The 24093-nt window shown below is 48.0% G+C and overlaps 1 protein-coding gene across 1 annotated transcript; it reads left to right on the top strand.

Moving 5' to 3' along the window:
* The first annotated feature begins 1369 nt into the window (after nt 1–1369).
* Nucleotides 1370–22465, top strand: FAM186B (family with sequence similarity 186 member B). Its single transcript, XM_044227741.1, is given in 9 exon segments — nt 1370–1465; nt 2715–2940; nt 9426–9608; nt 12397–14050; nt 14516–14708; nt 16506–16684; nt 17588–17770; nt 22219–22274; nt 22277–22465. Coding segments are annotated over 9 exon segments (2952 nt in total). The 3' UTR covers nt 22459–22465.
* The last annotated feature ends 1628 nt before the right edge of the window (nt 22466–24093 follow it).

Here is a 24093-nt window from a genome sequence, read left to right as displayed (position 1 = left end):
GGGAGGAAGGGGAGGAAGGAGAGGAAAAAAGGAAAGGACCCTGGATTGGGAATCAGGAAACCAGGGTGAAGACTTGACCTTGTACTTCCCAGCTCTGTAACTTTAGGTAAATCTCATAACTTCTCTGAGTCTTCACTGGCTCATTCATGTTCTTAAGGATGAATAAGTTATTTGTAAACTACAAGATGCTCTCAAATCTTAAGTGATTCAAGGACTATCCAGTACCAGATATGGATGGAGAGGTATCTGTAAACAGGGTATGAGTGCCTTAAGGACAGAACTGGATCTCACTTATTTCTGTATTTCTAGCACCTAGACCAAGGCTTGGCATGTAGAATGTTCCCAGTAAGTGTTCATTGAGTGAAAGAGTCAATAAAAGAGCTAACTTTGAGTATATGAATGAATGATAGTTTATGAAAGATGGGTGTCAGGTGATAAGTTGTTAAGTGACCATGACACTGCTGAGAACTGAACTTTACAATATTTGATTACAATATTTGATTCTTTATCTGTTAAGTGGGAATACTTTTAAGTAGTATGGAAGAATAATTTGCAACTATACATATTTGTTCTTACATACGCATTCATTCAGCAAGTGTTTATTAAGTGCCTAGTGTGTGCCAGGCTTGGTTCTAGGTCCCAGGCATACAACAATGTCCATTTTAGGCCTTTCTTTCTAAAAGCCATCTTTATAGTGATAGTCTTCAGTAAGGAAAAGTGCTGATAGAGCCTTGATCCTAGGTGCAAATGCAAACATAATATCTTTAGTTATTGATTGGCTCTAATTTTTAAAAGCTTTTCTTTGGGCAGAGAACTTTTTTGAGTTGCTTTTTCTTATTTTTAGCCAGTAACATTTAGTTTGGTAGCAGAACATTTAATTACTTAAGGAAAAAAAGAATAGGCCAACACAGGATGCCAGGGTGGCTCAGTGGGTTAAGTGTCTACCTTCCACTCAGGTCATGATCCCAGGGTCCTGGGATTGAGCCCCACATCAGACTCCTTGCTCAGTGGGGATCCTGGTTCTCCCTCTGCCTGCTGCTACCCCTGCTTGTTCTCTCTGACAAATAAATAAAATCTTAAAAAAAGACAAACCCACAATAGGTCAACTTAATATATATTAGGTAATGGATAAAAAGCTAGATAACCATGCAGATAGTTGACAAGGAGCCTTTCTTCTAATCAAACTGATGATGTCACTGGAGAAAGGTCAGTTGGAACCTGATGTCTGGCAGTTATAGAGAGCTGTGTCTAGGCAGAGGGTACTCAGGAACCACCCTGGCACCCTTAACACCAAAGCAGTTAGCATCCCATGTCTAGGCTTGGGTACCAGAGACACAGGACATCTTTGCAACTACCAGGGTGATCCAAAATGGAGAAAGACAGGCCCCCACAGTTGATGACCCCTGCTTCAGTGAAAGCCATCATCTCAAGGATTGAGGCTGCCCAGCTAACACGGGCTCAGGAGGTAATACTTGAAATGAAGGAGTTACCCTTCTATTGGGATCTGATGTGGAGACTGGGAACTGACCACAGATTGGGGCAAGAATCCAGCTATGGGCCTTTAGGGGTCCTGGGATCCTCAGTAAGCTGGGTTTGCAGACAGATTAATCCAAAATATTCATCTCCTAGACTTGGCCTCTGTTGGGCAAACTGAAATCAAATAACCCCCATGAGGCAGGGCACAGAAAGGGAACAGCCTATAAGGAAGACCCAGGATGGCCCTGAGACACAGTGATAAGTCTTAGCAGGGCAAGAGGAGGGGCCCAGACTTTCTGATTTGGTCCTCTTCTTGGCCACCTGTCAGCATCCTTCACAGTTAGCCCTAGAAGCTTACAGAGAAATGGCCAAAGGCTGAACTCACCCTGCATATGAGTCTCTAGTGCAGTTTTTTTTCAATGGGACCCTCTGATCCTAAGGGTTTCTTAGAGCCTCAATTTTTCAGTCTGTTGCTTCAGGATGCTTACAAGATATCCTGAAGTCCCTAGAAAATTTTTAAAATTATGAAGAAATGCACACACTACATTTTTTTTAAAAAAGATTTTATTTATTTGACAAAGAGAGATCACAAGTAGACAGAGAGGCAGGCAGGGAGAGAGGGAGAGAGGGAAGCAGGCTCCCTGCTGAGCAGAGAGCCCGGTGCGGGACTCAATCCCAGGACCCTGAGATCATGACCTAAGCCGAAGGCAGTGGCTTAACCCAACGAACCACCCAGGCGCCCCACACACACTACATTTGTAGTATTCTCTTCCTTCCTGACCTGGTCTTAATCATCACAAGGACATTAAGAAGAGCTAACATGGGCGCCTGGGTGGCTCAGTGGGTTAAAGCCTCTACCTTTGGCTCAGGTCATGATCCCAGGGTCCTGGGATTGAGCGCCGCATCGGGCTCTCTGCTCAGCAGGGAGCCTGCTTCCTCCTCTCTCTCTCTGCCTGCCTCTCTGCCTACTTGTGATCTCTGTCAAATAAATAAATAAAATTTTAAAAAAAGAGCTAACCCTTATTTTATGTGGCAGGCACTGTCCTAAGTGCTTTACAAATATTAATTCATTTAATCTTTACAAAAAATTGGTGACATCAGTACCCTAACAATCCCCGGTTTACAAGTAAGGACACGGAGGCCCCAAGAGGTGAACTGACTTGTCTGAGATCACCCCTTCCAGGCCATGGTGTCCGGCACCAGAGTTCACACCCCTAAATCTGCTGCCTCCCATGTAGGATATTTCTTCCCAGCTCTCTGACATCTTGGACAATGTCAACTGTGTCATCAACCGCTTCCAGGAAGAACTAGGGTATGATTTAAAAGAAAAGGCAAAATCTGACCGGACAGAGCGAAAGGGCAAGAACAGATTCATCTTGCTGGAGAAAATTGCCTCCTTCTCCGAAGACGCTAAGACCAAAGAGAAGCACTTGTACGAAATTCTCCGCTGGCTGGGTGACTGGGGTGAGTTTGCGGACTGGGTGCCCGGGGGCAGGCTCCTTCCTGGCTGGACACTGGTCCCACCCTCACTCCCGTCTCTTCCTTACCCCACCCCAGGTGGGCTCTGGTGGGGCAGTAGGCACAGTGCCTCTCTACTGAGACCTTCCCCTGCTCCTGCCACAGCGATCACGTCTACTCCCCAGACGGACAAATGTGTGACTGTCCAGAACATAGTAGATTGTGACATTAGCTGCATGGGTGATGAAGCTAAGTCACAGGTCTGTGGTGACATCTCTCTCTTTTTTTTAAATTAACACATAATGTATTATTTGCTTCAGGGGTATAGGTCGGTGAATCATCAGTCTTTCACAATTCACAGCACTGACCATGGCACATACTCTTCCCAATGTCCATCACCCAGCCACCCCATCCCTCCCCCCTCCCCCCCTGCAACCCTCAGTTTGTTTCATGAGATTAAGAGTCTCTTATGGTTTGTCTCCCTCCCCGGCTCCATCTTGTTTCATTTTTTCCCTCCCTATCCCCCATGTCCCCCTGCCCTGCCTCTCAAATTCCTCATATCAGAGAGATCATATGATAACTGTCTTTCTCTGATTGACTTATTTCACTTAGCGTAATACTTCTAGTTCCATTCACCTAGTTGCAAATGACAAGATTTCAGTTTTTTGATGGCTGCATGTATTCCATTGTGTGTGTGTGTGTGTGTGTATGCCACATTTTCTTTATCCATTCATATATATATGTATATATATATACATATATATATATATATATATATATGCCACATTTTCTTTATCCATTCATCTGTTGGTGGGCACCTAGGCTCTTTCTATAGTTTGGCTATTGTGGACATTGTTGCTATAAACATTCAGGTGCATGTGCAGCTTCAGATCAGTACATTTGTATCGTTAGGGTAAATACCCAGTAGTGCGATTGCTGGGTCGTAGGGTAGCTCTATCTTCAACTCTTTGTGGAACCTCCATGCTGTTTTCCAGAGTGGCTGCACCAGCTTGTATTCTCCCCAACAGTGTAGGAGGGTTCCCCCTTCTCTGCATCCTCGCCAACATCTGTTGTTTCCTGACTGGTTAATTTTAGCCATTCTGACTGGTGTGAGGTGGTATCTCACTGTGGTTTTGATTTGCATTTCCCTGATGCCAAGTGATGTGGAGCACTTTTTCATGTGTCTGTTGGCCATGTGGATGTCTTCTTTGCAGAAATGTCTGTTCATGACATCTCATTTTTTTACCAAGGTTGAAATTAAATTCAAGCCCATGCTCTTTTATTTTTTTATTTGTATTTTTCCCAGATTATTGAGACGTAATTGATAAATAACATTGTGTAATTTAGAATGTACACTGCCATGATTTGATAGATGTATATGTTGTGTGGTGCTTGTCACAATCAGGTTAGTTAACACATTCATCATCTCACAAGATACCCTTTTTTTTCTGCTGAGAACATTTAAGATCTATTCTCTTAGTAAATTACAAGCATGGCATATTACAATATGGCATGGTTAGCACAGTCACCACACTGTATATTAGAACCCCAGAACTTTTTTATGACCGAAACTTTGTACCCTTTGGCCAACACCTCCCCATTGCCCCCACCCCCATCCAGACCCTCGTAACCACCATCTACTATCGGTTTCTGTGAGTTCAACTTTTTAGATTCCACATGGAAGTGAGATAACACAGTGTTTGTCTCTCTCTGTCCAACTTACTTCACTTGGCCTAATACCCTCAAATTCCATCCATGTTGTGACAAATAGCAGGATTTCCCTCGTTATGATGGAATAATATTTCATTGCATGAAGGGGACACCTGGCTGGCTCAGTTGGAGGAACATAGGACTCTTGACCTCAGGGTCGTGAGTTCAAGCCCCATATTAGGGGTAGAGATTACTTAAATAAACTAAAATATATATATATATATATGTTTCATTGTGTGTACCACATTTTCCTTAACCATTCATTGATCAGCTGACACTTAGCTTGGTTTTATGTCTCGGCTCTTGTGCATAATGCTTCAGTAACCTGGGCATACAGATATCTCTTGGAGGTAGTGCTTCCATTCTCTTTCGACATATACCCAGAAGTGGGATTGCAGGATCATATGGTAATTGTATTTTTTTTAAAGATTTTATTTATTTGAGAGATAGAGAGAATGAGAGCCAGCAAGCATGAGAGGGGGAAGGTAAGAGGGAGAAGCAGACTCCCTGGTGAGCCAGGAGCCCAATGCAGGACTTAATCCTGGGACTCCAGGATCATGACCTAGGCTGAAGCCGTTTGCTCAACCAACTGAACTACTGAGGTCCCTGTTTTAATTTTTAGATTAAATACTGTTTTCCAAAATGGTGGTACCAACTTACATTCCCACCAACAGCGCAAAAGGGTTCCCTTTTTCCACATCCTCACCAACACTTGTTATCTCTAGTCTTTTTCATGATAGCCGTCCTATCAGGTATGAGGTAATATCTCCTTGTGGTTTTAATTTGTGCTTCCCTGATGATGAGTAGTGTTGAGCCCCTTTTCATGTACCTGTTGGCCATTTGTGGGTCTTTAGAAAAATGTCTATTCAGATCTTTTGCCTTTTTTTCTTTCATATACGTATTTAATCCTAAGGTTGAGAGGAATCATAAATACAATCTGGCTCTACATTGTTAATATGACAAGTAACAAAAGAAGTGTGTCCAAATTGGTGTCATTTTAAAGTTGTCATCTCTAATGTTAGTGTGCCCTCAATATCTCTCAAGATACTTATTTTAATAATTGTCTGGTGCTCTTGGCCTCCTGCCCTCCCTCCCTTCAGGGCCACGGACCATTGTCACTTTCACTAAAGCTCCTTTTCAACTTCAGGAGTCACTATACCTTTGTGGTTAAAATTACTGGCTCTGGGGAAGATGTGAGTCTGTCTCCACCATTTAGGAGATGTATGAACTTAGGCAAGCCATTTGATTTTTCTGCACGGCTGGTTCCTCATCTCTGGAATAGTTGGTCCTGCCCCAGCCAGGTCCACACTGACACATGGCTTGGAAACATTTATCAGCATAACAGGGGACACACATTTGCCTGCTTACCTCAACACCAGGACAACTCTGAGAGTAGGTAGTTTTCTACCAGTAGGTAGTTTTCTCCCCAAGTCGAAAGGCTGTTTGATAACTAATTCTGTGCCATTTACACTTAAACCAGTTCAGAACGTGTTGGAGCTAGTGCAGAAAATTTGATCAAAGGGATATGGGTATGACTCTTGTGTAGCCACAGAATGGCTATGGTTGGGCAATTAAGTTGTCACTTTTCAAGGGACCACTTTCTGGAAGCTGGGTGCATGCATGAAAGGAAAGCTTTCTGAGAACAGGCCAGCCTCCTTTGTTCTTTTTTTTTTTTTTTTTTTTTTAAAGATTTTATTTATCCATTTGACAGAGAGAGATCACAAGCAGACAGAGAGGCAGGCAGAGAGGGAGATAGAGGGAAGCAGGCTCCCTGCTGAGCAGAGAGCCCGACGCGGGACTCGATCCCAGGACCCCGAGATCACGACCCGAGCCGAAGGCAGCGGCTTAACCCACTGAGCCACCCAGGCGCCCTCTTTTTTTTTTTTTTTTTTAAGATTTTATTTATTTATTTGTCAGAGAGAGAGAGAGAGAGCACACACAAGCACAAGCAGGTGGAGTGGCAGACAGGCAGAATGGCAGACAGAGTAGCAGGCAGAGACAGAGAGAGAAGCAGGTGCCCTGCAAAGCAAGGAGTCCGAGGCGGTACTCAATCCCAGGACACTGGGATCATGACCTGAGCCAAAAGCAGTGGCCCAACTGACTGAGCCACCCGGGGGTCCCCCTCCTTTGGTCTTTATCATGGCTTCTGTGTGGCCTTTGCCCCGGTTTTTTTTAATTGGATTGTTTGTTTTGTTGGCTATTGAGTTGTATGAGCACCTTCTTTTGGATATTGTCCCCTTATCAGATAAACCTGTTTGCAAATACTTCCTCCCATTCTGTAGATTGCCTTTATCATTTTTTTAAAAGATTTTACTTACTTATTTGACAGACAGAGATCACAAGTAGCAGAAAGGCGGTGGGGGGGGTGGGAAGCAGGCGCCCCTGCCAAGCAGAGAGCCTGACGAGGGTCTCAATCCTAGGACCCCGAGGTCAAGACCTGAGCTGAAGGCAGAAGCTTTAACCCACTGAGCCACCCAGGCACCCCATCATTTTGTTTTGTTGATGGTTCCTTTTACTATGCAGAAACTTTTTAGTTTGATGTAGTCCCCCTTGTTTATGTTTGCTTCTGTTGCCTCTGCTTTTGGTGTCAAAGCTACAAAATCATTGCCAGGACCAATGTCAAGAAGCTTTTTCCCTATGTTTTCTTCTAAGATTTTTACGGTTTCAGGTCTTACATTTAAGTCTTTCATCCACTTCAAGTTAATTTTTGTGAATGGTGTAAGATAGGGGTCCAATTTGCATGAATGTCCAGGTTTACCAACATCGCTCATTGAAGAGCCCTCCTTCACCCGCTGCTTTTGGCTTGCTTGTCAAATATTAGTTGCCCATGAATGCAAGGGTTTATTTCTGGGTTTTTGATTCTATTCCACTTATCCCTGTATTTCTTTTTATGCCAATACCATATTGTCTTGATTACTATAGCTTTGTAGCACAGTTTGAAATCAGATAGTATGACACCTCCAGCTTTGTTCTTTTTTTTTTTTTTTTAAAGATTTTATTTATTTATTTGAGAGAGAGAGTGTGAGAGAGAGCATGAGCGAGGAGAAGGTCAGAGAGCGAAGCAGACTCCCCATGGAGCTGGGAGCCCGATGTGGGACTCGATCCCGGGACTCCAGGATCACGCCCTGAGCCGAAGGCAGTCGTCCAACCAACTGCGCCACCCAGGCGTCCCCTCCAGCTTTGTTCTTTTTCTCAAGATCACTCTGGCTATTTGGGGCCTTCTGTGGTTCTCTGTGAATTTTAGGGTTGTTTTTTCTGTTTCTGTGAAAAATGCTGTTGGCATTTTGTTAGAGATTTCACTGAATCTGTAGACGGCTCTAAGATGGTTGTATGGATGTTTTAAACCATATTGTCTTCCAATCCATTTATATGTGTCTTCTTCAATTTCTTCTATCAACATCTTACAGTTTATAGTGTGGAGGTCCTTTACCTCCCCAGTTAAATTTATTCCTAAGTATATTATTATTTTTTGATGCTGTTGAAAAGGGGATTATTTTTTTTCTTTTTCAGATAGTTTATTGTTAGCATATAGAAATGCAACTGATTTTTTTTTAAAGATTTTATTTATTTATTTGACAAAGAGAAATCACAAGTAGATGGAGAGGCAGGCAGAGAGAGAGAGAGGGAAGCAGGCTCCCTGCTGAGCAGAGAGCCCGATATGGGACTCGATCCCAGGACCCTGAGATCATGACCCGAGCCGAAGGCAGTGGCTTAACCCACTGAGCCACCCAGGCGCCCAGAAATGCAACTGATTTTTAAAGAGACCTTTACTGTTATTTATTTTGAGAGAGAGAGAATGTACACACGTGCATGCAGTCGGGGAGAGGAGCGGCGGGGGTGGGGGGGGGTGGAGAATCCCCAGCAGGCTCCACACCATGTGGAGTCTGATTGTGGCCTCTATCCCACAACCCTGAGATCATGACCTGAGCCAAAATCAAAAGTTGGTTGCTTAAGTGACTAAGCCACCCAGGTGCCCCGAAATGCTACAGACTTTTGTACGTTGATTTTGTATCCTGCAACTTTACCAAATTTGTTTATTCATTCTAACAGGGTTTTTTTTGGTGGAACACACCAGGTAGTTTATAGAGGAACCCACAGGTGATATTCAAAGTACTTAATGACCTTATTTCATGGGCACTGGGCCAAATAGCATCGATGCCAGCTGTAAACAATTGGTATAGCCACTTGAATGTGGACCATCTAGACACAGCCCTAGAGCTAGGTGCTACCCGCATTAAGATCAGAGTTATGCCTTCACAAAACCTTCTGCCATGAGGTTGGGCAGATGCTGCAATGTTGGCGTAAGGTGGTATAGGGATGGGCCCCATGCCCTTTACACTGCCCTGCCCCCAAGGAGCTCTCAGTTCTGTGGTCCTTCAGCTCCCCCAAAGATCTAAGCAGAGTTGTTCACTCCAATTAATTCATTTAATTGTCCAGATACCAGACTAGGCAAAGGAGATATAGAGCAAAACAAGACAGACACATCTCTGGGCTTATAGTTAAAAAACAACACAGTTTAACATTTATTGCATATTTTCTACACAGCAGATCATGTTAATCACTTCACATGTATTATCTCATTTAATTTCCATCCAGCCCTCTCACAGGCATGTATGCTGAGGCTCGGAGAAATCAGTAACTTACCCAATACCACACAGCTAGTAAGAGGTGAATCCAATCCAACCTCAAAGCCTGCTGGTGTAACCCCCATGCTGTGGGACTCCTTAGGGCTCCCTAGAGGACAGATTGCACTCAGCCTGTACCCCCCACTCCATTTACAGGTGACAGTCTCACCTATGAGCTCAGGAACAGGAAGGGTAAGGAGGAAGAGAAAGCTCTGGATGAATGGATTGAGGTGATGGAGAAGGTGTTACCTCTGTCCCTCATTGCCACCAAAGGAGGCATCGAGTCTCTCATCTCCCTCTGCTCTACTCTCATTGAAAGACAAAAGAAAGGGACACAAAGTAGGTTGCAGGCGTGGAGGGGTGGGGAGATTGGGTGGGGTGGATGCCATCTCAGAGGAAAAAGTCTCATACTGGGGTCTATGGGGGTCTTTCTGATTCTTCTCCATTAACAAAAGCCTTATCTGAGACGGAGAGGCAGTAGTGAGGGGTTGGGCTGTTGAACCCAAGTTGAGCACTGAGCAGCTCTGAGCTGTGGCGAGGAGCAATGTGAAGACAGGTCCCTGTTGGTGCTTACACCTACTGGGGCTATAGCCTCATGGAGGTCCTGGGAGATTAAGGCTAATAAGCCAGAAAGGCTGGATGGAGTATGTAGCTGGATCCCAAAGACCATCCCTTCCTTACTCCCAAATCCAGCTGCAGACCCAAGAAATCTGGTGAGACTCAGCCAGAGGCCCTTCTAGAACCTTCTCAACTGTGGCTGCTCCAGAAATGGTCAATCAACAACATGGCTCAACCTTGAAATTCTACTTGCATCAGCCCTAGAAGGAACCTGAGATTATTTACTCCTCCTACATTTTGTTTTCCTTTTTAAAGATTATTTATTTATTTATTTGACAGGCAGGGAGAGTGGGAGAGGGAGCCAGCCTTCCCGCAGAGCAGGAAGCCTGATGCAGAGCTCGATTCCAAGACCCTGGAATCATGACCTGAGCCTAAGGCAGATGCTTAACAATTGAGCCACCCAGGTTCCCCTCCTCCTACATTTTATAGATGACAACATTAAAGCTCAGAGAAGAAGAACCATAAAACAAAACAAAAAAAACACAAAAAACTGTGGTAAAACCAGACCCCACACTTGAGTTTTCTGGCTTCTTAATCTTACTCAAGAGCATGGGCTTCACAGTCAGATGAACTTGAGTTTGGAAGGCAGCTATGCTCACCACTATACCACCAACGCTGAACTTGAGTTTGAATCCCATGAGCCAATTTCGGGCTGTGTGACATTGAACAGGTTGTTTCATCTTTGTGAACCTCATTTTTTTTTTTAAAGATGTTATTTACTTATTCGACAGAGATCACAAGTAGGCAGAGAGGCAGGCAGAGAGAGAGAGAGGAGGAAGCAGGCTCCCTGCTAAGCAGATAGCCTGATGTGGGGCTCGATCTCAGGACTCTGGGATCATGACCTGAGCCGAAGGCAGAGGCTTTAAACCACTGAGCCACCCAGGCACCCCTGTGAACCTCATTCTTGTCATACACAAAGTGAGGAGCGCACCGCCCACATGCCAGAACCACTGGGTCTGAGGCATCTGGCACCATGCTCAGTAGGCATGTAGGTCATATTAGGGTTTTGTCATTGATTATCATGGCCAGGATCCTTATCAAGCAAGACTGATAGTTGGGGGAGGAAGGAAGCAGGGAAGGGTGCGCAAGAAGGAGACAGTCTCTCCTACAATCCTTAGCACATTATGTCTTGAAAAATAGTTATTTTTATATGCATTTCTCTGCTGGATTATAAACTCCTGGAGGGCAAAGGCTGTGTCCTATTGATTTCTTCTTAGGGATTACTTACTGAGCACTTAATAGGTACCCAGTTCTGTGCTTGCCATTAAACATGTATGATTTAGGGAAGTCCTATGAGTAGATGCTGTGGTGATCCCCATTTTTCAGAAACAGAGGCACTGAGAGGTTAGGAAACTTGCCTAAAGCAAATAGTAAGGAGGAGATTCAAGCCCAAGTTATCTGATTCTAGAATTCAACCTCTGAACCATTAGGCCATATGGCCTCTCTGACAATATTAGCTAAGTGTGAGCTTGACTTCAGTGCCACTTAATTTCCATGTACCCTTTAGCCTGTCATCCAAAGTTAGCTAGTGTTTTTTCTGTCAGTGATGTTTGTCGAATGGACAAGTGAATGGATGCTCCCAAGATCATCACTCTCGCAGCCCTACGTACATAGATCAAGGGACTACTGCTAGGACCATGACCCAGTCCTGAGGAGCTGAAGTCTATGAATGGGTTTGAAGAGTGCACGGCCTGTACTTATGTGCATTTTCCTGAGACGGCCCTTGCTTTCATTAAAGTATCAAAAGAGTTCATGACACCCCTAATGGAAGAAGACATTAGTCATTAAAAAACCCAATGTGTGAACAGTGGCGGAATCATGTGGCAAATTCTCTACACAGTCTAGTGGTAACTGGGAAAGGGAAACAAAGCTTCTCAGATGATCTGGAATCTAAATCCCAGGTAGGCTTCCAGAGTTTGGGTAGTTGACAGTAGGGAGCCAAACATGGACACTGAGGCTGGGAAGTAGCACGATTAGAAAAGTAAATTTACGGGCGCCTGGGTGGCTCGGTGGGTTAAGCCGCTGCCTTCGGCTCAGGTCAGGATCTCAGGGTCCTGGGATCGAGTCCCGCATCGGGCTCTTTGCTCAGCAGGGAGCCTGCTTCCCTCTACCTCTCTCTCTGCCTGCCTCTCTGTCTACTTGTGATCTCTCTCTGTCAAATTAAAAAAAAAAAAAAAACTTAAAAAAAAAAAAAGAAAAGTAAATTTACTCCAGGGAAATATGTAGGATTAGAAATACATTGAATCAGATAGTTTCAGGCCCCATGGGCGCCCTGCAGGTGCCTTGGAGCTGGCAGACCCCAGTGGGCAAGCTCTGGGCAAGCTCTGAGCCTGGCAGAGACCTCTCCTGACAATATCTCCCCTGGTCTCACGTGTTGCCTCAGCTCCTTATTCTTGCCAAAGGCCTTAGAGTGTTGGATAGGGAATTTGGCCAAGCAGGGTGTAGAGAATCTGTATAATCCGTGGCACCCATGGAAGTTTATTGCTTTTGTTCTCTCCACCTCTCCTAGTATCCAAACACACCTTCTGGCAGGGCTGGTGGGAACAAAGCCCCCCCAGATCTGCATCCTACCCTCAGCCACTGAGCCCAGAGCAGATGCTCCAGGACAAGCATACTACATGCATGAAGGTCTCTGAGGTGATGTCCATGCTGCAGGAGCTCCTGGACTCCACCATGTTCAACCAGGGGGAGATCAGAGCCATCCGGTACATGTCTGCTGTGGTGGAGAACCTCAACAAGGCCTTGACCCTCCAGCACAAAGAGAACAGTAACCTAGAGACCAAATACAGGAACCTGGAAGTAGAGATGACCAGAGAACTCAGCAGCCAGAGGCTCTACTTCCAGAATTCCCTCCAAGTTCTACAGAGCAAGAGGGATGCCCTACTAAAGCAGGTGGAAATTCTAGGGGGGAAATACCATGACCTTCTTCTGATCAAGCATGCCTTAGAGTTCCAGCTGAAGAAGGCTCAGTCTGCTAGAGATCAAGCAGAAGAACCAGCCAAGATCTTGATCAACCTCCTGGGCCCCACTGAGAAAGAGACCCTCTCAAAGAAAGAAAGAGTCATGGAGAAAACCCAGCAGGAGAGGTTGCTTATGTCACTGCCCCCAGGTTTCATGACCGAAGCCTGGGACAGTGGTACTAGGCCTTCAACGTCTCAGGCACTTTCCACCATGACCACACATGCAAGGATTGCCGATGTGTACAGCAGCAAGGACACTGAGTGTCTCCAGCCCATCTTGCTATCCCCAGTAGACAAGTTTCCTAAGAAATGGGAAGGACTAGCAGCAGAGAGCCCAGGCCACCAAGTCAAAGACCAGAAGGATTTCCAGAAAGCAGCCCAAGAGAAGGAAGGACTCCAAATTAAGTACCGTGTTAGGATGCAGCTGTCCCCGGAGAGCTCTAAGAAGGTGGCCTTGGAGAGCAAGGTGGAGCACTGGGAAGAAGAACTCAGCTGGGAGAGGCAGAGGCAGCAGTGGCTGGAGGAGGAGGCAATGTGGTTGCAGCGGCAGAAGAAATGGGCCCTGCTGGAGCAGGAGCATCAGGAAAAACTGCAGCAGTGGGAGATGGAGGTGGCGGCGAGGGAGCAGCAGCAGAGGCTGGGCCAGCAGGAGAAGGAGCACGGGGGCCCACAGAGAGACCTGGAGCGGTCGGGGGAGGACGTGGAGAGGGTGATCTTCACGACCACCAGGCGGTGGAAAGACCTGGAGAAGACATCCCTGGCACCTCCCCCAAGCCGGGCCCAGTCTGCTCACCAAGGCAGGAGGCCACACCAGCCTAGGTCCCCTAATACCCCACAGCCTGCCCCCAGACACCAGAGGAACCTGCGTTCTGCCAAGTCTACCCAGAAACCATGGGCCTCCCAGGTTCCCATGAAGCCCAAGAAATCAGCCTCCTTCCCTGTCACAGGGACATCCATCCAAAAGGTGTCCCGGCTTCCACAGCATATCTCCCCGGCAGCTCTTAAGGGCAAAGTATACCACATGGATGCAGAGGCCCAGAGGAAGAACCTGCAGCTCCTGAGCAAGGAGGCTGAGCCGGGGCTGCCGCACTCACTGCGCAGCAAGGCGCTGGAGCTCACCACCACCACCATGGAGCTCGGCACACTCCGGCTGCAGTGCTTGTGCCACAGGTACATCCTCTACAGGCGCTTCCGGAGCCTCCGGTAGGTATCCCTGGCACCCAAGCCCCCGCCATGTGTGGGCAGAGCCAACACAAAATAGAGAGGAGGAGCACAGGGCGAATGGGGATGGAGAGGTCCCCCCAGACAAGGTCCCCTGAGGGAGGGAACTGGCAAAGGGTGTCTGGCCTTGGGGCTTTGGCGGGTCAGGAACTTGCTTTTCCTCAAAGCCTGCTCCCTTATTTCTTCCTGTCTTCCCTTCACCTTGTCCCTGATGCACCTACTATGCTCCCCGGCCTGCCTTACTCTCTCTTCCTGTTTCCAGCCAGGCCCCACGGCTCGTCACCTGCCACCACCTTGCACTTCTCTGCCTCCTGCTTTCCTTGGCTTTCAACAGCCTCTGTTGCTCTCCTTGCTGTCAGCATCTACAACACAGAGTCCTCTCTGCTTAACAGACTTGGGGGAACGGGAATCCCTTTCATCCACGAAGTCACTTCCCTTGTCTCCCAGACAGGAAGTGACTGACCACATACAAGTCATGCGGGAAACTGGGACTGCCTACAAGGCCCAGAACCTGTACGTCTTCCTGGGTAACATCGACCACCTGCAGAACCTCTGGCTGCAGGCCTGGGCAGACAAGCAGAAGGACCTGGAGGAGAAGCGCCGAGAGTGTCTGAGCAGCATGGCGACCATGTTCCCCAAGGTGGGCCTCCCCTGCCAGAGGTCAGCGCCATCAGGAGGGCCAGGGCCAGGAAGTGAGCCAGTGGGGCTCTGGAGTAGAACTGGGGAGTGGGCAGCTGAAAGGAACTAAGAGGGCAGGTGAAAGCCTCTGAGGCAAGAGGAGGGGAAGGCTGGAAGCGCCTGAGTGGGAGGAAGGGCAACTTCCCAGTTTCCATATATGGGGGAGTCTGGGAGAGAGAGGCCCTTAGAATGAGCTATAGAAGAAGGACTCTTGGGGAGAGGGGAGGCAGCTGGACCCAGCTTTGTGCCCAAGTTCTCCCTTCTTCATGCGTCCCTCTGCCCTGCTCCTATGGGTTCTACTTGCTCTTCCGGCTTGGTCACAGCTGTCTTTGGCACCCACATGCCAGGGTCTCACTCTGCTGCTCTCTGGGGACAGCTCCCTTGGCTTCCAGATACCAGGTCTCTTCCCATCACTTCCTGCCCCAGGTTCCTGACAGGTAAAATCACAGAGACCCTGGCTAAAAATGTCTTCACTCAGTCCCTTCACTCTGAATGGACAGTTTGTCTGGAGACAGAAGTCTAGGTTAGAATTATTTTCCTTCTCGGGTGCCTGGGTGCAGAGGCAGGCAGAGAGAGAGAGGAGGAAGCAGGCTCCCTGTCGAGCAGAGAGCCCGATGCGGGACTCGATCCCAGGACCCTGAGATCATGACCCGAGCCGAAGGCAGCAGCCTAACCCACTGAGCCACCCAGGCGCCCCTTTCTTCTCAATTTTAACAGCTCTGCTCATAGCCTTCTGGGTTTTGGTGTTGCCGTTGACAGTGCAAAGTCTTTTTGAGGCCTGACCTGTGGGTTTGACCCGTTCATACTCTCTGCGGGCCAGCTTCAGTTTCCCCTGCTAGCAGGCTCAGAGAAGCAGCGAGTGTTGACATGGTCCACAGAGGGCTAGCTGACAGTTTGGGGGGGAGGGGATTGGGAAATCACAGCATTGGCTCAGAACCCACAGGGAGTCCTCCCTAGGGTTGAGCCAAGAGGGCGATTTGAATTTGGGGGAAGCTGTGTGCTGAGGCACACAGCGTAAGTGCTGACATTGGGCAGTTGGAGGAGCCCTGGCTGGGGGGCTATTCTCTCAACTCAGTTTCCTACCACTTTCCCCTAGCCCTGATCATCTGCTATAGGTAGCTTGACTTGCTACATTGGTTTTGAGGCTGAGAAGGAAGGGGACAGGGAGGGTTCCCTCACTCCTCACTCAATGCCAAGGCAGGGGCCGAAGAAATAAATACCCAGAGCATTCTAGGCACAACTCAGGCTCACGTCATGAGCCCTGCGTGCTGTCTTGAGTTCCTGTTGCTCTGGCTTCCTTTAGTTTTTTCCTTGCTCTTTCACTCACTGTCCAGCTTCTCCACAACAAAGGAGAAAAGAGGAGCTAACCTAGCAAATAAGAATTCAAGGAATTTTGGGACACTGGGGTGGCTCAGTTGTTAAGCATCTGCCTTTGGGTCTGGTCATGATCCCAGCGTCCTGGGATCGAGTCCCACATCGGGTTCACTGCTCAATGGGGAGTCAGCTTCTGCCTCTCCCACTCCCACTGCTTGTGTTTCCTCTCTGGCTGTGTCTCCTCTCTCTGTCAAATAAATAAATAAAATCTTTTAAAAAAATTTTCAAGGAATTTTTAGGAAATTTTGATACTCGGGGGTCCCAGGAGTCTCTGATTGGAGGGATTCCCTGGGGCTTACCTTCTCTTCTCAGCCCTGAGTCAGGCTGTGCTCTCGGGAGGGGATGAATTCCTGTCTCTGTGACACCTCTCTGCTGGTTCCTCTAGCTCCAGCTGGAGTGGAACATCCATCTGCACACTCCTGTGATCACCAACCCAAAGTCCAGGAAAAACAAGCCACCCCCTTCCCTTCTCCGGCGCATCCACTCCTGTGGCCCCTTCAGCAGGCAGTCCCCAGAGCACTTCGTGCCCAAGCCCGGGGAATGTGCTCCCCTGCGCCCGGCCCGGTAGGTGACGGGCAGCCCGAGGGATGGGTGGGGATACTGGGAGCAAGACTGGGGATGGCCAGACTGGGGAGACTGGCAGCTTGGTAAGGACAAAGACAGGCCAAGCTTACCTCACGAATTGCAAGATGCCTTTCTTCTCAGCCACCCTGCTTGACTCTGCCCATTGGCTCACAAGCGCGCGTGTGTGCGTGCGTGCATGTGTGTGTGTGTGTGTGTGTGTGTGTGAGACAACAACAAGACGTGGGCTTCAGAAGCCAGCCAGGTCAAGTAGGTTTCAAACTGCAACTGAGCATTGTTGGTCCAGCACCTGCTATTGATCTGTCTGTATAAATAAAACTGATCCTTCCCACCATGTAACCTCCAGGCTCAGAAAGAGATACCATGAGGGGCACCCAGGTGGCTCAATGGGTTAAGCCTCTGCCTTCGGCTCAGGTCATGATCTCAGGGTCCTGGGATTGAGTCCCGCATCAGGCTCTCTGCTCGACAGGGAGCCTGCTTCCCTCTCTCTCTCTGCCTGCCTTTCTGCCTACTTATGATCTCTCTCTCTCTGTCAAATAAATAAAATCTTAAAAAAAAAAAGGGATACCATGAGCTTCTGGGGGGGGGTGTCAAAAACACACACATCCTTCCCTGTGTGGGGCATCCCTGGGACACATGCCTAGAAGAACAGAGGCCGCCCTAGCGCACCTCCAGCTGCCCCTCAGCCAGAGAAGCCCCAGGGAGATGAGGCTTAGGGTCAAGGGGAAGCGAGGTGACAGGACGGTGGTGACAACTAGTTGAGAGGGCAAGAAAACAAGACCCAATGTTTTGGGCCTTACGGACTTGGGGAGCTTACTGTTTCTTGATCTCCTCTGTGTATCTTAACTTTTTTGTCTCTTTTCTATGCTTTCGACCACACCCCAGCCAGCAGGAGAACCAGATGGAGGCCATCTGGAGAACTGATGTGGCCTCCTCCAGTCACCCAATAGAAAAGAGGACTCCCCCCAGACTGACCTGGGACCAGTTTGGAGGATGCCCTGACATTCCCCGGCTGTTGGCCTTGGATGTGCCTTCCTATCGAAGAAGCTTACAGTCCCTCAAGACCTGGTAAGGTGTAAGCCTAGGCAGTTAATCCGGATTTGGGGAGACCTTCCCACCAAGGCCAGGGGCCAGAGTGCACACCATCTCAGATCAACAACCCAAGAGATCACTTTCCTGACATTCATATCGACCTCATTTATCATACCAGATCAGACAGAGATGTTCAGCTGCCTCACTGGCCATCAGCTTGGGTCCCCATGCCACCATTCTGGTTCTCTCACAGGACTTCACGTAGTGTCTCAGAAGATCACTAGGCAAGTCTTAACTGCCCACTTGTTGCCTGAGCTGCCACTTGTTTCCTGAGTTGGCTTAGGCGGTGAATTCTGCCCTAGACTGGGGGGAAGGGGGTCGTTCTCGTTGAGAAAACCAGGTGCAGGAATGGAGAGATGAGGGAGACCAAGAATCCTGTGATGAAGCTGACACTTGGGCCTGGGCCTGTCTTTGGCGTTCTCATTTCCTTACTGCCTTCGAGAATTGTTCCCAGGAAGAACTGTTGAGGGGAAGGGGCAGGACTCAGTGAGCTGACAGGAGGCTTTTCTAGTTAGGGAGCCTCCACACTCCTTTGGCTCTCCAGACCTGAAGATGTCACTGTTGAAGACTCAAGGCTCTTTCAAGGAGCCTTTTTAGACATTTGGAGACAATCCCAGCTGCCCCTTGTGGCCCTAACCCTGCTCCAATTATAGATCTTTGACAGGGAGAGGACACTGAGGCCTGCTAGTCTAGATCTAACCAGAACCAAGGCTATAGGATGCGGCTACTGCCCTGCCCTCCAGACGGGGACTTAGGGAAGAGAGGATGACATGATAAGATCAAACAAGTCTGGCCCTTGGCTCTGAAGCAGGCCCAAGGGTCCCAGATGGTACACAGACACCTGGCTTCCAGTTCCCGGAGAGTGGCCAAGAGATATGTGTGTGTCCGTATGTGTGTATGTTGTTAGCTGAGTTGGAAGGGGCAAACAGAATTAATTGAACGTAACCAAAACAACACTGTGGCAGAACTCAGGAAACCAGAGGTCAGCTGGGGCCACGCTCCGCTAAGATGTGGCTAAACTTGCCCAAGGCCCCCCATAGTAGAGTCTCTTCTCCTGGAGCTCCTCCTCTCTCGCTTCCCTGCCAGGGCCTGGGCTTGGCTTGGCGTCTGCTTGAATCTCAGGCCTTTGTTCTTCCCCCACACATAAATATGTGTGACTATCAAGAATACACACTCCAGGGGCGCCTGGGTGGCTCAGTGGGTTGAGCCGCTGCCTTCGGCTCAGGTCATGATCTCAGGGTCCTGGGATCGAGTCCCGCATCGGGCTCTCTGCTCGGCAGGGAGCCTGCTTCCTCCTCTCTCTCTGCCTGCCTCTCTGCCTACTTGTGATCTCTGTCTGTCAAATAAATAAATAAAATCTTTAAAAAAAAAAAAAAAAGAATACACACTCCACTTGACCCCTTGAAAATTTATGAGGCGGGGGGGGGTAAGGGGGAAAGAAAGGGCTTCTCAGCGAACAGCACTGAACAACAGCCTCCTTTCTTCCCCCCTCTCTGGCATAACATGCAGAACTCACTCCTTCCTGTCTCCTGCAGAGCTGTTCCACCCACACCCAGGCCTCCACTGGGATCTCAGCTTCAGGCTTATGCACTTATCAAAATATTGTTCCCGGCAAAGACAGCTTCCCCTTTCCAGGGGAATTTAAGTGAATACAATTTTCTTCCCCCCTTTCTTAATTCGATACAACTCTGTTCAGTGCATCATACTATCAGGTGTAGAGGCAAAGCCTTGCTTCTTCTGTCTTCTTGCTCCACATCCCAGGTGGATGTCCCCTCCCTGCATGTCAGGCTGGTCCGGAATGGTTCAGTGCGGGAGCTCCCACGTTGTCTTGGGACCCCGTTATTGTGGCGTGGGAATTGGCCACTCTCTAATGAAAGTTCTCTGCTGCTTGCCCAGGCTACTGCTGCCTGGGGGCATGGTGGGGTTGGCTGTGCTGCTTTCTTTGCAAGGGCTCCTTGCATGGAGACACACTCCGCTTTCACTCCTACTAGAGGGTACCTTCTCTCTGGCCACCTGCCCCTGGCTCACTGAGGATCCTCAGATCCAGCTGCAGTACGGTCCCGGGTCACTCACTTCTTAGTGTTCCTGTCATCCTCAACAGATCCGAGGGCCCAGGTCACAGCACCATCTAGTCTCCTAAGTAGGGATAAGCTGCACACTGCCTTCCCCATTCTCTTGTCTGCGGTGGACAGCCTGTCTCATCTACAGGCCCCTGGGGTGTCCCCTTAGAACACGGGGAAGGGCTCTTCATCGTCCCTCCATGGGTTGGGACACTAGAAAGGCCCTGTCCCTCAAAAAGCAGCAGACCCCCTCCACCAAGAACTGGCTCTGCCTTGTCTTGTAAACCTCTCCCCTGGGCTTCCTGTCTGACAGGTGAGATCACTGAGTGCCCGCACACACCAAACACTGTCTGCTGTGACAGAAGAATCTCAAGGCTGATTCTAAGTGCTCTGCCCTCCTCAGCTCGCGGACTATTCCCGTGCCGCCCAAGCTCAGTGGTTCACGTGTTCCGCCAAGGTGCAGCGAGCACAGACTCACACAGACCTCCACCCTGCTGCAGACGGACTGACGAGAGGGCTTATAACTGTTTCCGGGGAAGGAGATGAGCAAGCAGGGAGTGGGGAGGAAGGAACCCTGATGGAGAGGAAGGAGCAGGAAAGGATGAGGGGAGGGAAGAGGAAGTACCCTGTGATGTGAGACAAGAGGTAGAGCCCCTAGGATGTGGCCCAAGTGTTACGGTGAGCAGTTGCACATCGGGATCCAGGCTGGGCGATGTCCTGGACTGTCTCCCAGAGGCCACGAGGGAAGCTCTTGGGTGGGCTGGATGGGCTGGGTGGCCTCCTCTCAGCTGCTCTCCAACCCATAATTGAATTGACTTTTTCAGTGACTTGGTAGCTGACAGAAAGGAACACCAGGAAGCCCCAGATGAGTCAGCTGAGCTCGCTTGTAAGAGGTCCAATGAGTCCTTTCCTGGAACTCTAAAAAGCCAGAAGGATCGAGACGATCTCAGTCCTCACTCCATCCCTTAGTCAGTGATTCTCAAACTTCAGGGTGACTAAACATCACATAGAAACTTGTTTCAAAGGCAGGTTCCCAGCTGGTGTTTTTACACAAACATACTGGGTATCGCTAAGTAGTCCTAGAACTTTGAGAAACACTACTTTCCTCCTTCGGTCCCCAAACTGTACATTTTTAAATAAAATAGCGGTGTGTTTATTTTTAAAGATTTCTGTGTTGTCGCTGAAAACCCACCCCTCCCCGACTCATTTCCCCAGCCAGCTCCGTGACCACTTAGCCCCTGACCTGGAGAAGCCCATTGGGGCGCTTTCCCCAAGAAGTGTCTCTACCCTTTGGGAGCCAACAAGCTGAGGCGGCCACGATTAGTGGCTGGGAGACACCAGTAACTTTTCACTGAATCATAGTCCTGGACAGATAAGTAACTGTTGTGCTGAGAAGTAGCGGGAAAGCTCAGAAGATAGGAACAAAAGGTGCTATCAAGGACCAGTCAAGGCCAAGCGTCACTGGGTGGGAGGCAGAGGTGTGTAGGTCTCTGAGGAGTGAGGGCTGGAGGGAAGACAGGGGGACACAAGATCCAGATCTAGATGGTGTGGGCCAAGGCGGCCATCTCTGGAAATTGTCTTCGATGCAGTTACAACACTACCTTTGTGAGTTCATTCAGCCAACCAGCACTGATGCCCACCCTGCCCTCCCTGGCACACAGCTGTCTGCCCCATCTTGAACTTGGTCTTCACCCTCGCCCTCTTTTCCACTGCCCAGCTGCGCCTTTCCTGACATTGGTCAGGAAATGACCTTGTCCTCAGAGAACCCATAATCCAGTGACTCTGTTTATCAGGAACCGCGCTATCCAGGCTTCCACTCAAGGTCGAGACTCTGGAAGGAAGAAAAGGCTATGGGATGTGAACAGCTGGCTTTTCGATGATGTCAGAGTAGAAGATGACTTCTGAGCAATGGCTTAGCACACAGCAAGGATGGAGAGGAAGGTGAGAGGTGTTCCTGATGCAGGTCTCACATAGGACAGCTCAGGCAAACCCTCCGCTCCTGGCCTTTCAGGTCCCAGGCTTATTCTTTCTTTGGACATCTTGCCCCAGTGGTATCCCCCACAATAAAATGCCCTCATGCTAAATGTACTGCTTTATATAATTTGAAAGGATTTATATAACTTCGCTTTGGAAATAACCCGCTAGGAGTTTTTTTAACATGTCGTTGGCTGTGACTCCTCAACGATCTTCATGCATACGGATGAAATCTAACAAGTTTTGTAAATGTAACAAGGATATTTTAATACTAAATTTGACAGTGTAATGAAACTGACAGTATTATGTTTTGTCAACAATTGCATATTAATATTTTTACAGATTTTTTTGAAGCCAATGACATTTTAAGGGTTTTGTACGTTTTTATAGGCTCTTGGCACTGGGCTTAAGGTGCCTAGTGGCTACACCTGGTCTGGTGATGGTGAACTTGGACTTTCTGGACATCCTCTAGCAAGCACTCTGGCAAGCAAGCAGAGTGTCTTCCAGATTCTTCTGCTTTGTCGACGGTTCATCTCCTTGAAGGCAAAGAAGCTGTGGATTGTCCAACCTGGAAAGCCAAGAGGTTTGGACACCAAGGAGAGATATCCCTCTATGTCTGTCTCTCTGTGATATATATGGTGTTTTCGAGTTATGAGGTTTTTGTTTTTTGCTTTTTTTAAAATATTTTATTTATTTATTTGACAGAGAGAAAGACCACAAGTAGACAGAGAGGCGGCAGAGAGAGGGGGGAAGCAGGCTCCCTGCTGAGCAGAGAGCCTGATGCAGGGCTCGATCCCTGGACCCTGAGATCATGACCTGAGCCAAAAGCAGAGGCTTAACCCACTGAGCCACCCAGGCGCCCCGAGTTACGAGGTTTTTCATATCATACATGAGCTTCATTTTTTTTTTCCAGAGCAAACTTGATGTATGTGGTCAAATAAGATATCACCTCCACCCCCCAAAAAAAACTCCAGGAAGCCTGAGGCATGGAAAGGAATACTTCTTGGCATATTTCTTCGAGCCAGATTTAGGGATTGGCCATAGATCTGCTTGTGTGGCCCATGGCCTTGGGGCTTCCAAGATGACAAGCCAATACTGATGTGGAGAAGGGGACATGAGGAAAGGGCCTGCTTTAAGACCGAAGCACGACCTGCAAGGAAGTACTGGTAAAGTGGAGAGGACAAAAACCTTTTGAAGACAACCCAGCCAAGAGCCAGGGAGCAGAAAGCCGTGCCAGGTCTTGTCTTCAAGGACTGGGGAAGCCAAGTTGGAAAGTCAGAAAAAGGATGAACATGACTGCATGAGTGGAAGAATTATCTTCTAAAAAAATAAAAATAAAAAAATAAATACAAAAGAGCATGGCTAACACGTAACTATCAATTGGAGACTTTGAAATAGCTATATTTACTATAAACAGTCTAGTGGAAATGGTGGACAACATGCTTAACAGGTGGGGAATTTGAGCAAAGAGTAGGAAATTATGAACAAATGGAAAAATGGAAATGCTAGAAGTGAAAACATTAATAGCAGAAATGAAGAATTCCTTCAACAGAGTTATCCAACAGGACAAAAGCAGAGGGAAAAAAAATCTGTGAACGGAGCTAGATCAACAAAAATGAACCAGACTGTCTCCCAAAAAGTAGAAGCAAACAAACAATTGAGCAAACCCAAAACTAAGCACCAAGACGTCTGGTACAATGACAACTGGTCTAACCCGTATGTAATGAAAGTCCCAGAAGAAGAGGGGAGACAGAATGGGGCAGAAGAAATACTTGAAGAGATGATCACTCAGAATCCCAAATTAACAAAAACACAACAAACCACAGATCCAAGAAGCCCAGAGAACCCCAAACAGGATAAATGGAAAGAAAAACACAACAGCATATCACAGTCAAACCGTTGACACCAAAAATTAAGGAACATCTTGAAAATAGCCAAAAAAAAAAAAGAAAAAAGAATAAGTAGCCAGAAAGATGCAGTGCCAGGATGCTTCAGTTGGTTGAGTTTCTGACTCTTCATTTTGGCTCAGGTTGTGATCTCGGGGTCATGAGATATCCAGTCCGTTGTCTGGCTCTGTGCTCAGTGGAAGGTCTGCTTATGATTCTCTCCCTCTGCCCCCCCACCCCACTTGGATATTCTCTAGGAAGGAAGGAATGAAGGAAGGGAGGGAGGGAGGAAAGAAGGGAGGGAGAGAGGAAGGAAAAAGAAAGAAGCCAGAAAGTAAAACAAATTACATAGAAAAACAAGAAATAATCTTATTAGCAA

Source organism: Neovison vison, chromosome 12, assembly GCF_020171115.1.
Source record: "Neovison vison isolate M4711 chromosome 12, ASM_NN_V1, whole genome shotgun sequence".
Lineage (NCBI taxonomy): Eukaryota > Metazoa > Chordata > Mammalia > Carnivora > Mustelidae > Neogale > Neogale vison.
The sequence above is the reverse complement of the archived record's forward strand: the minus strand, read 5'-3'. Positions and strand labels throughout refer to the sequence as shown.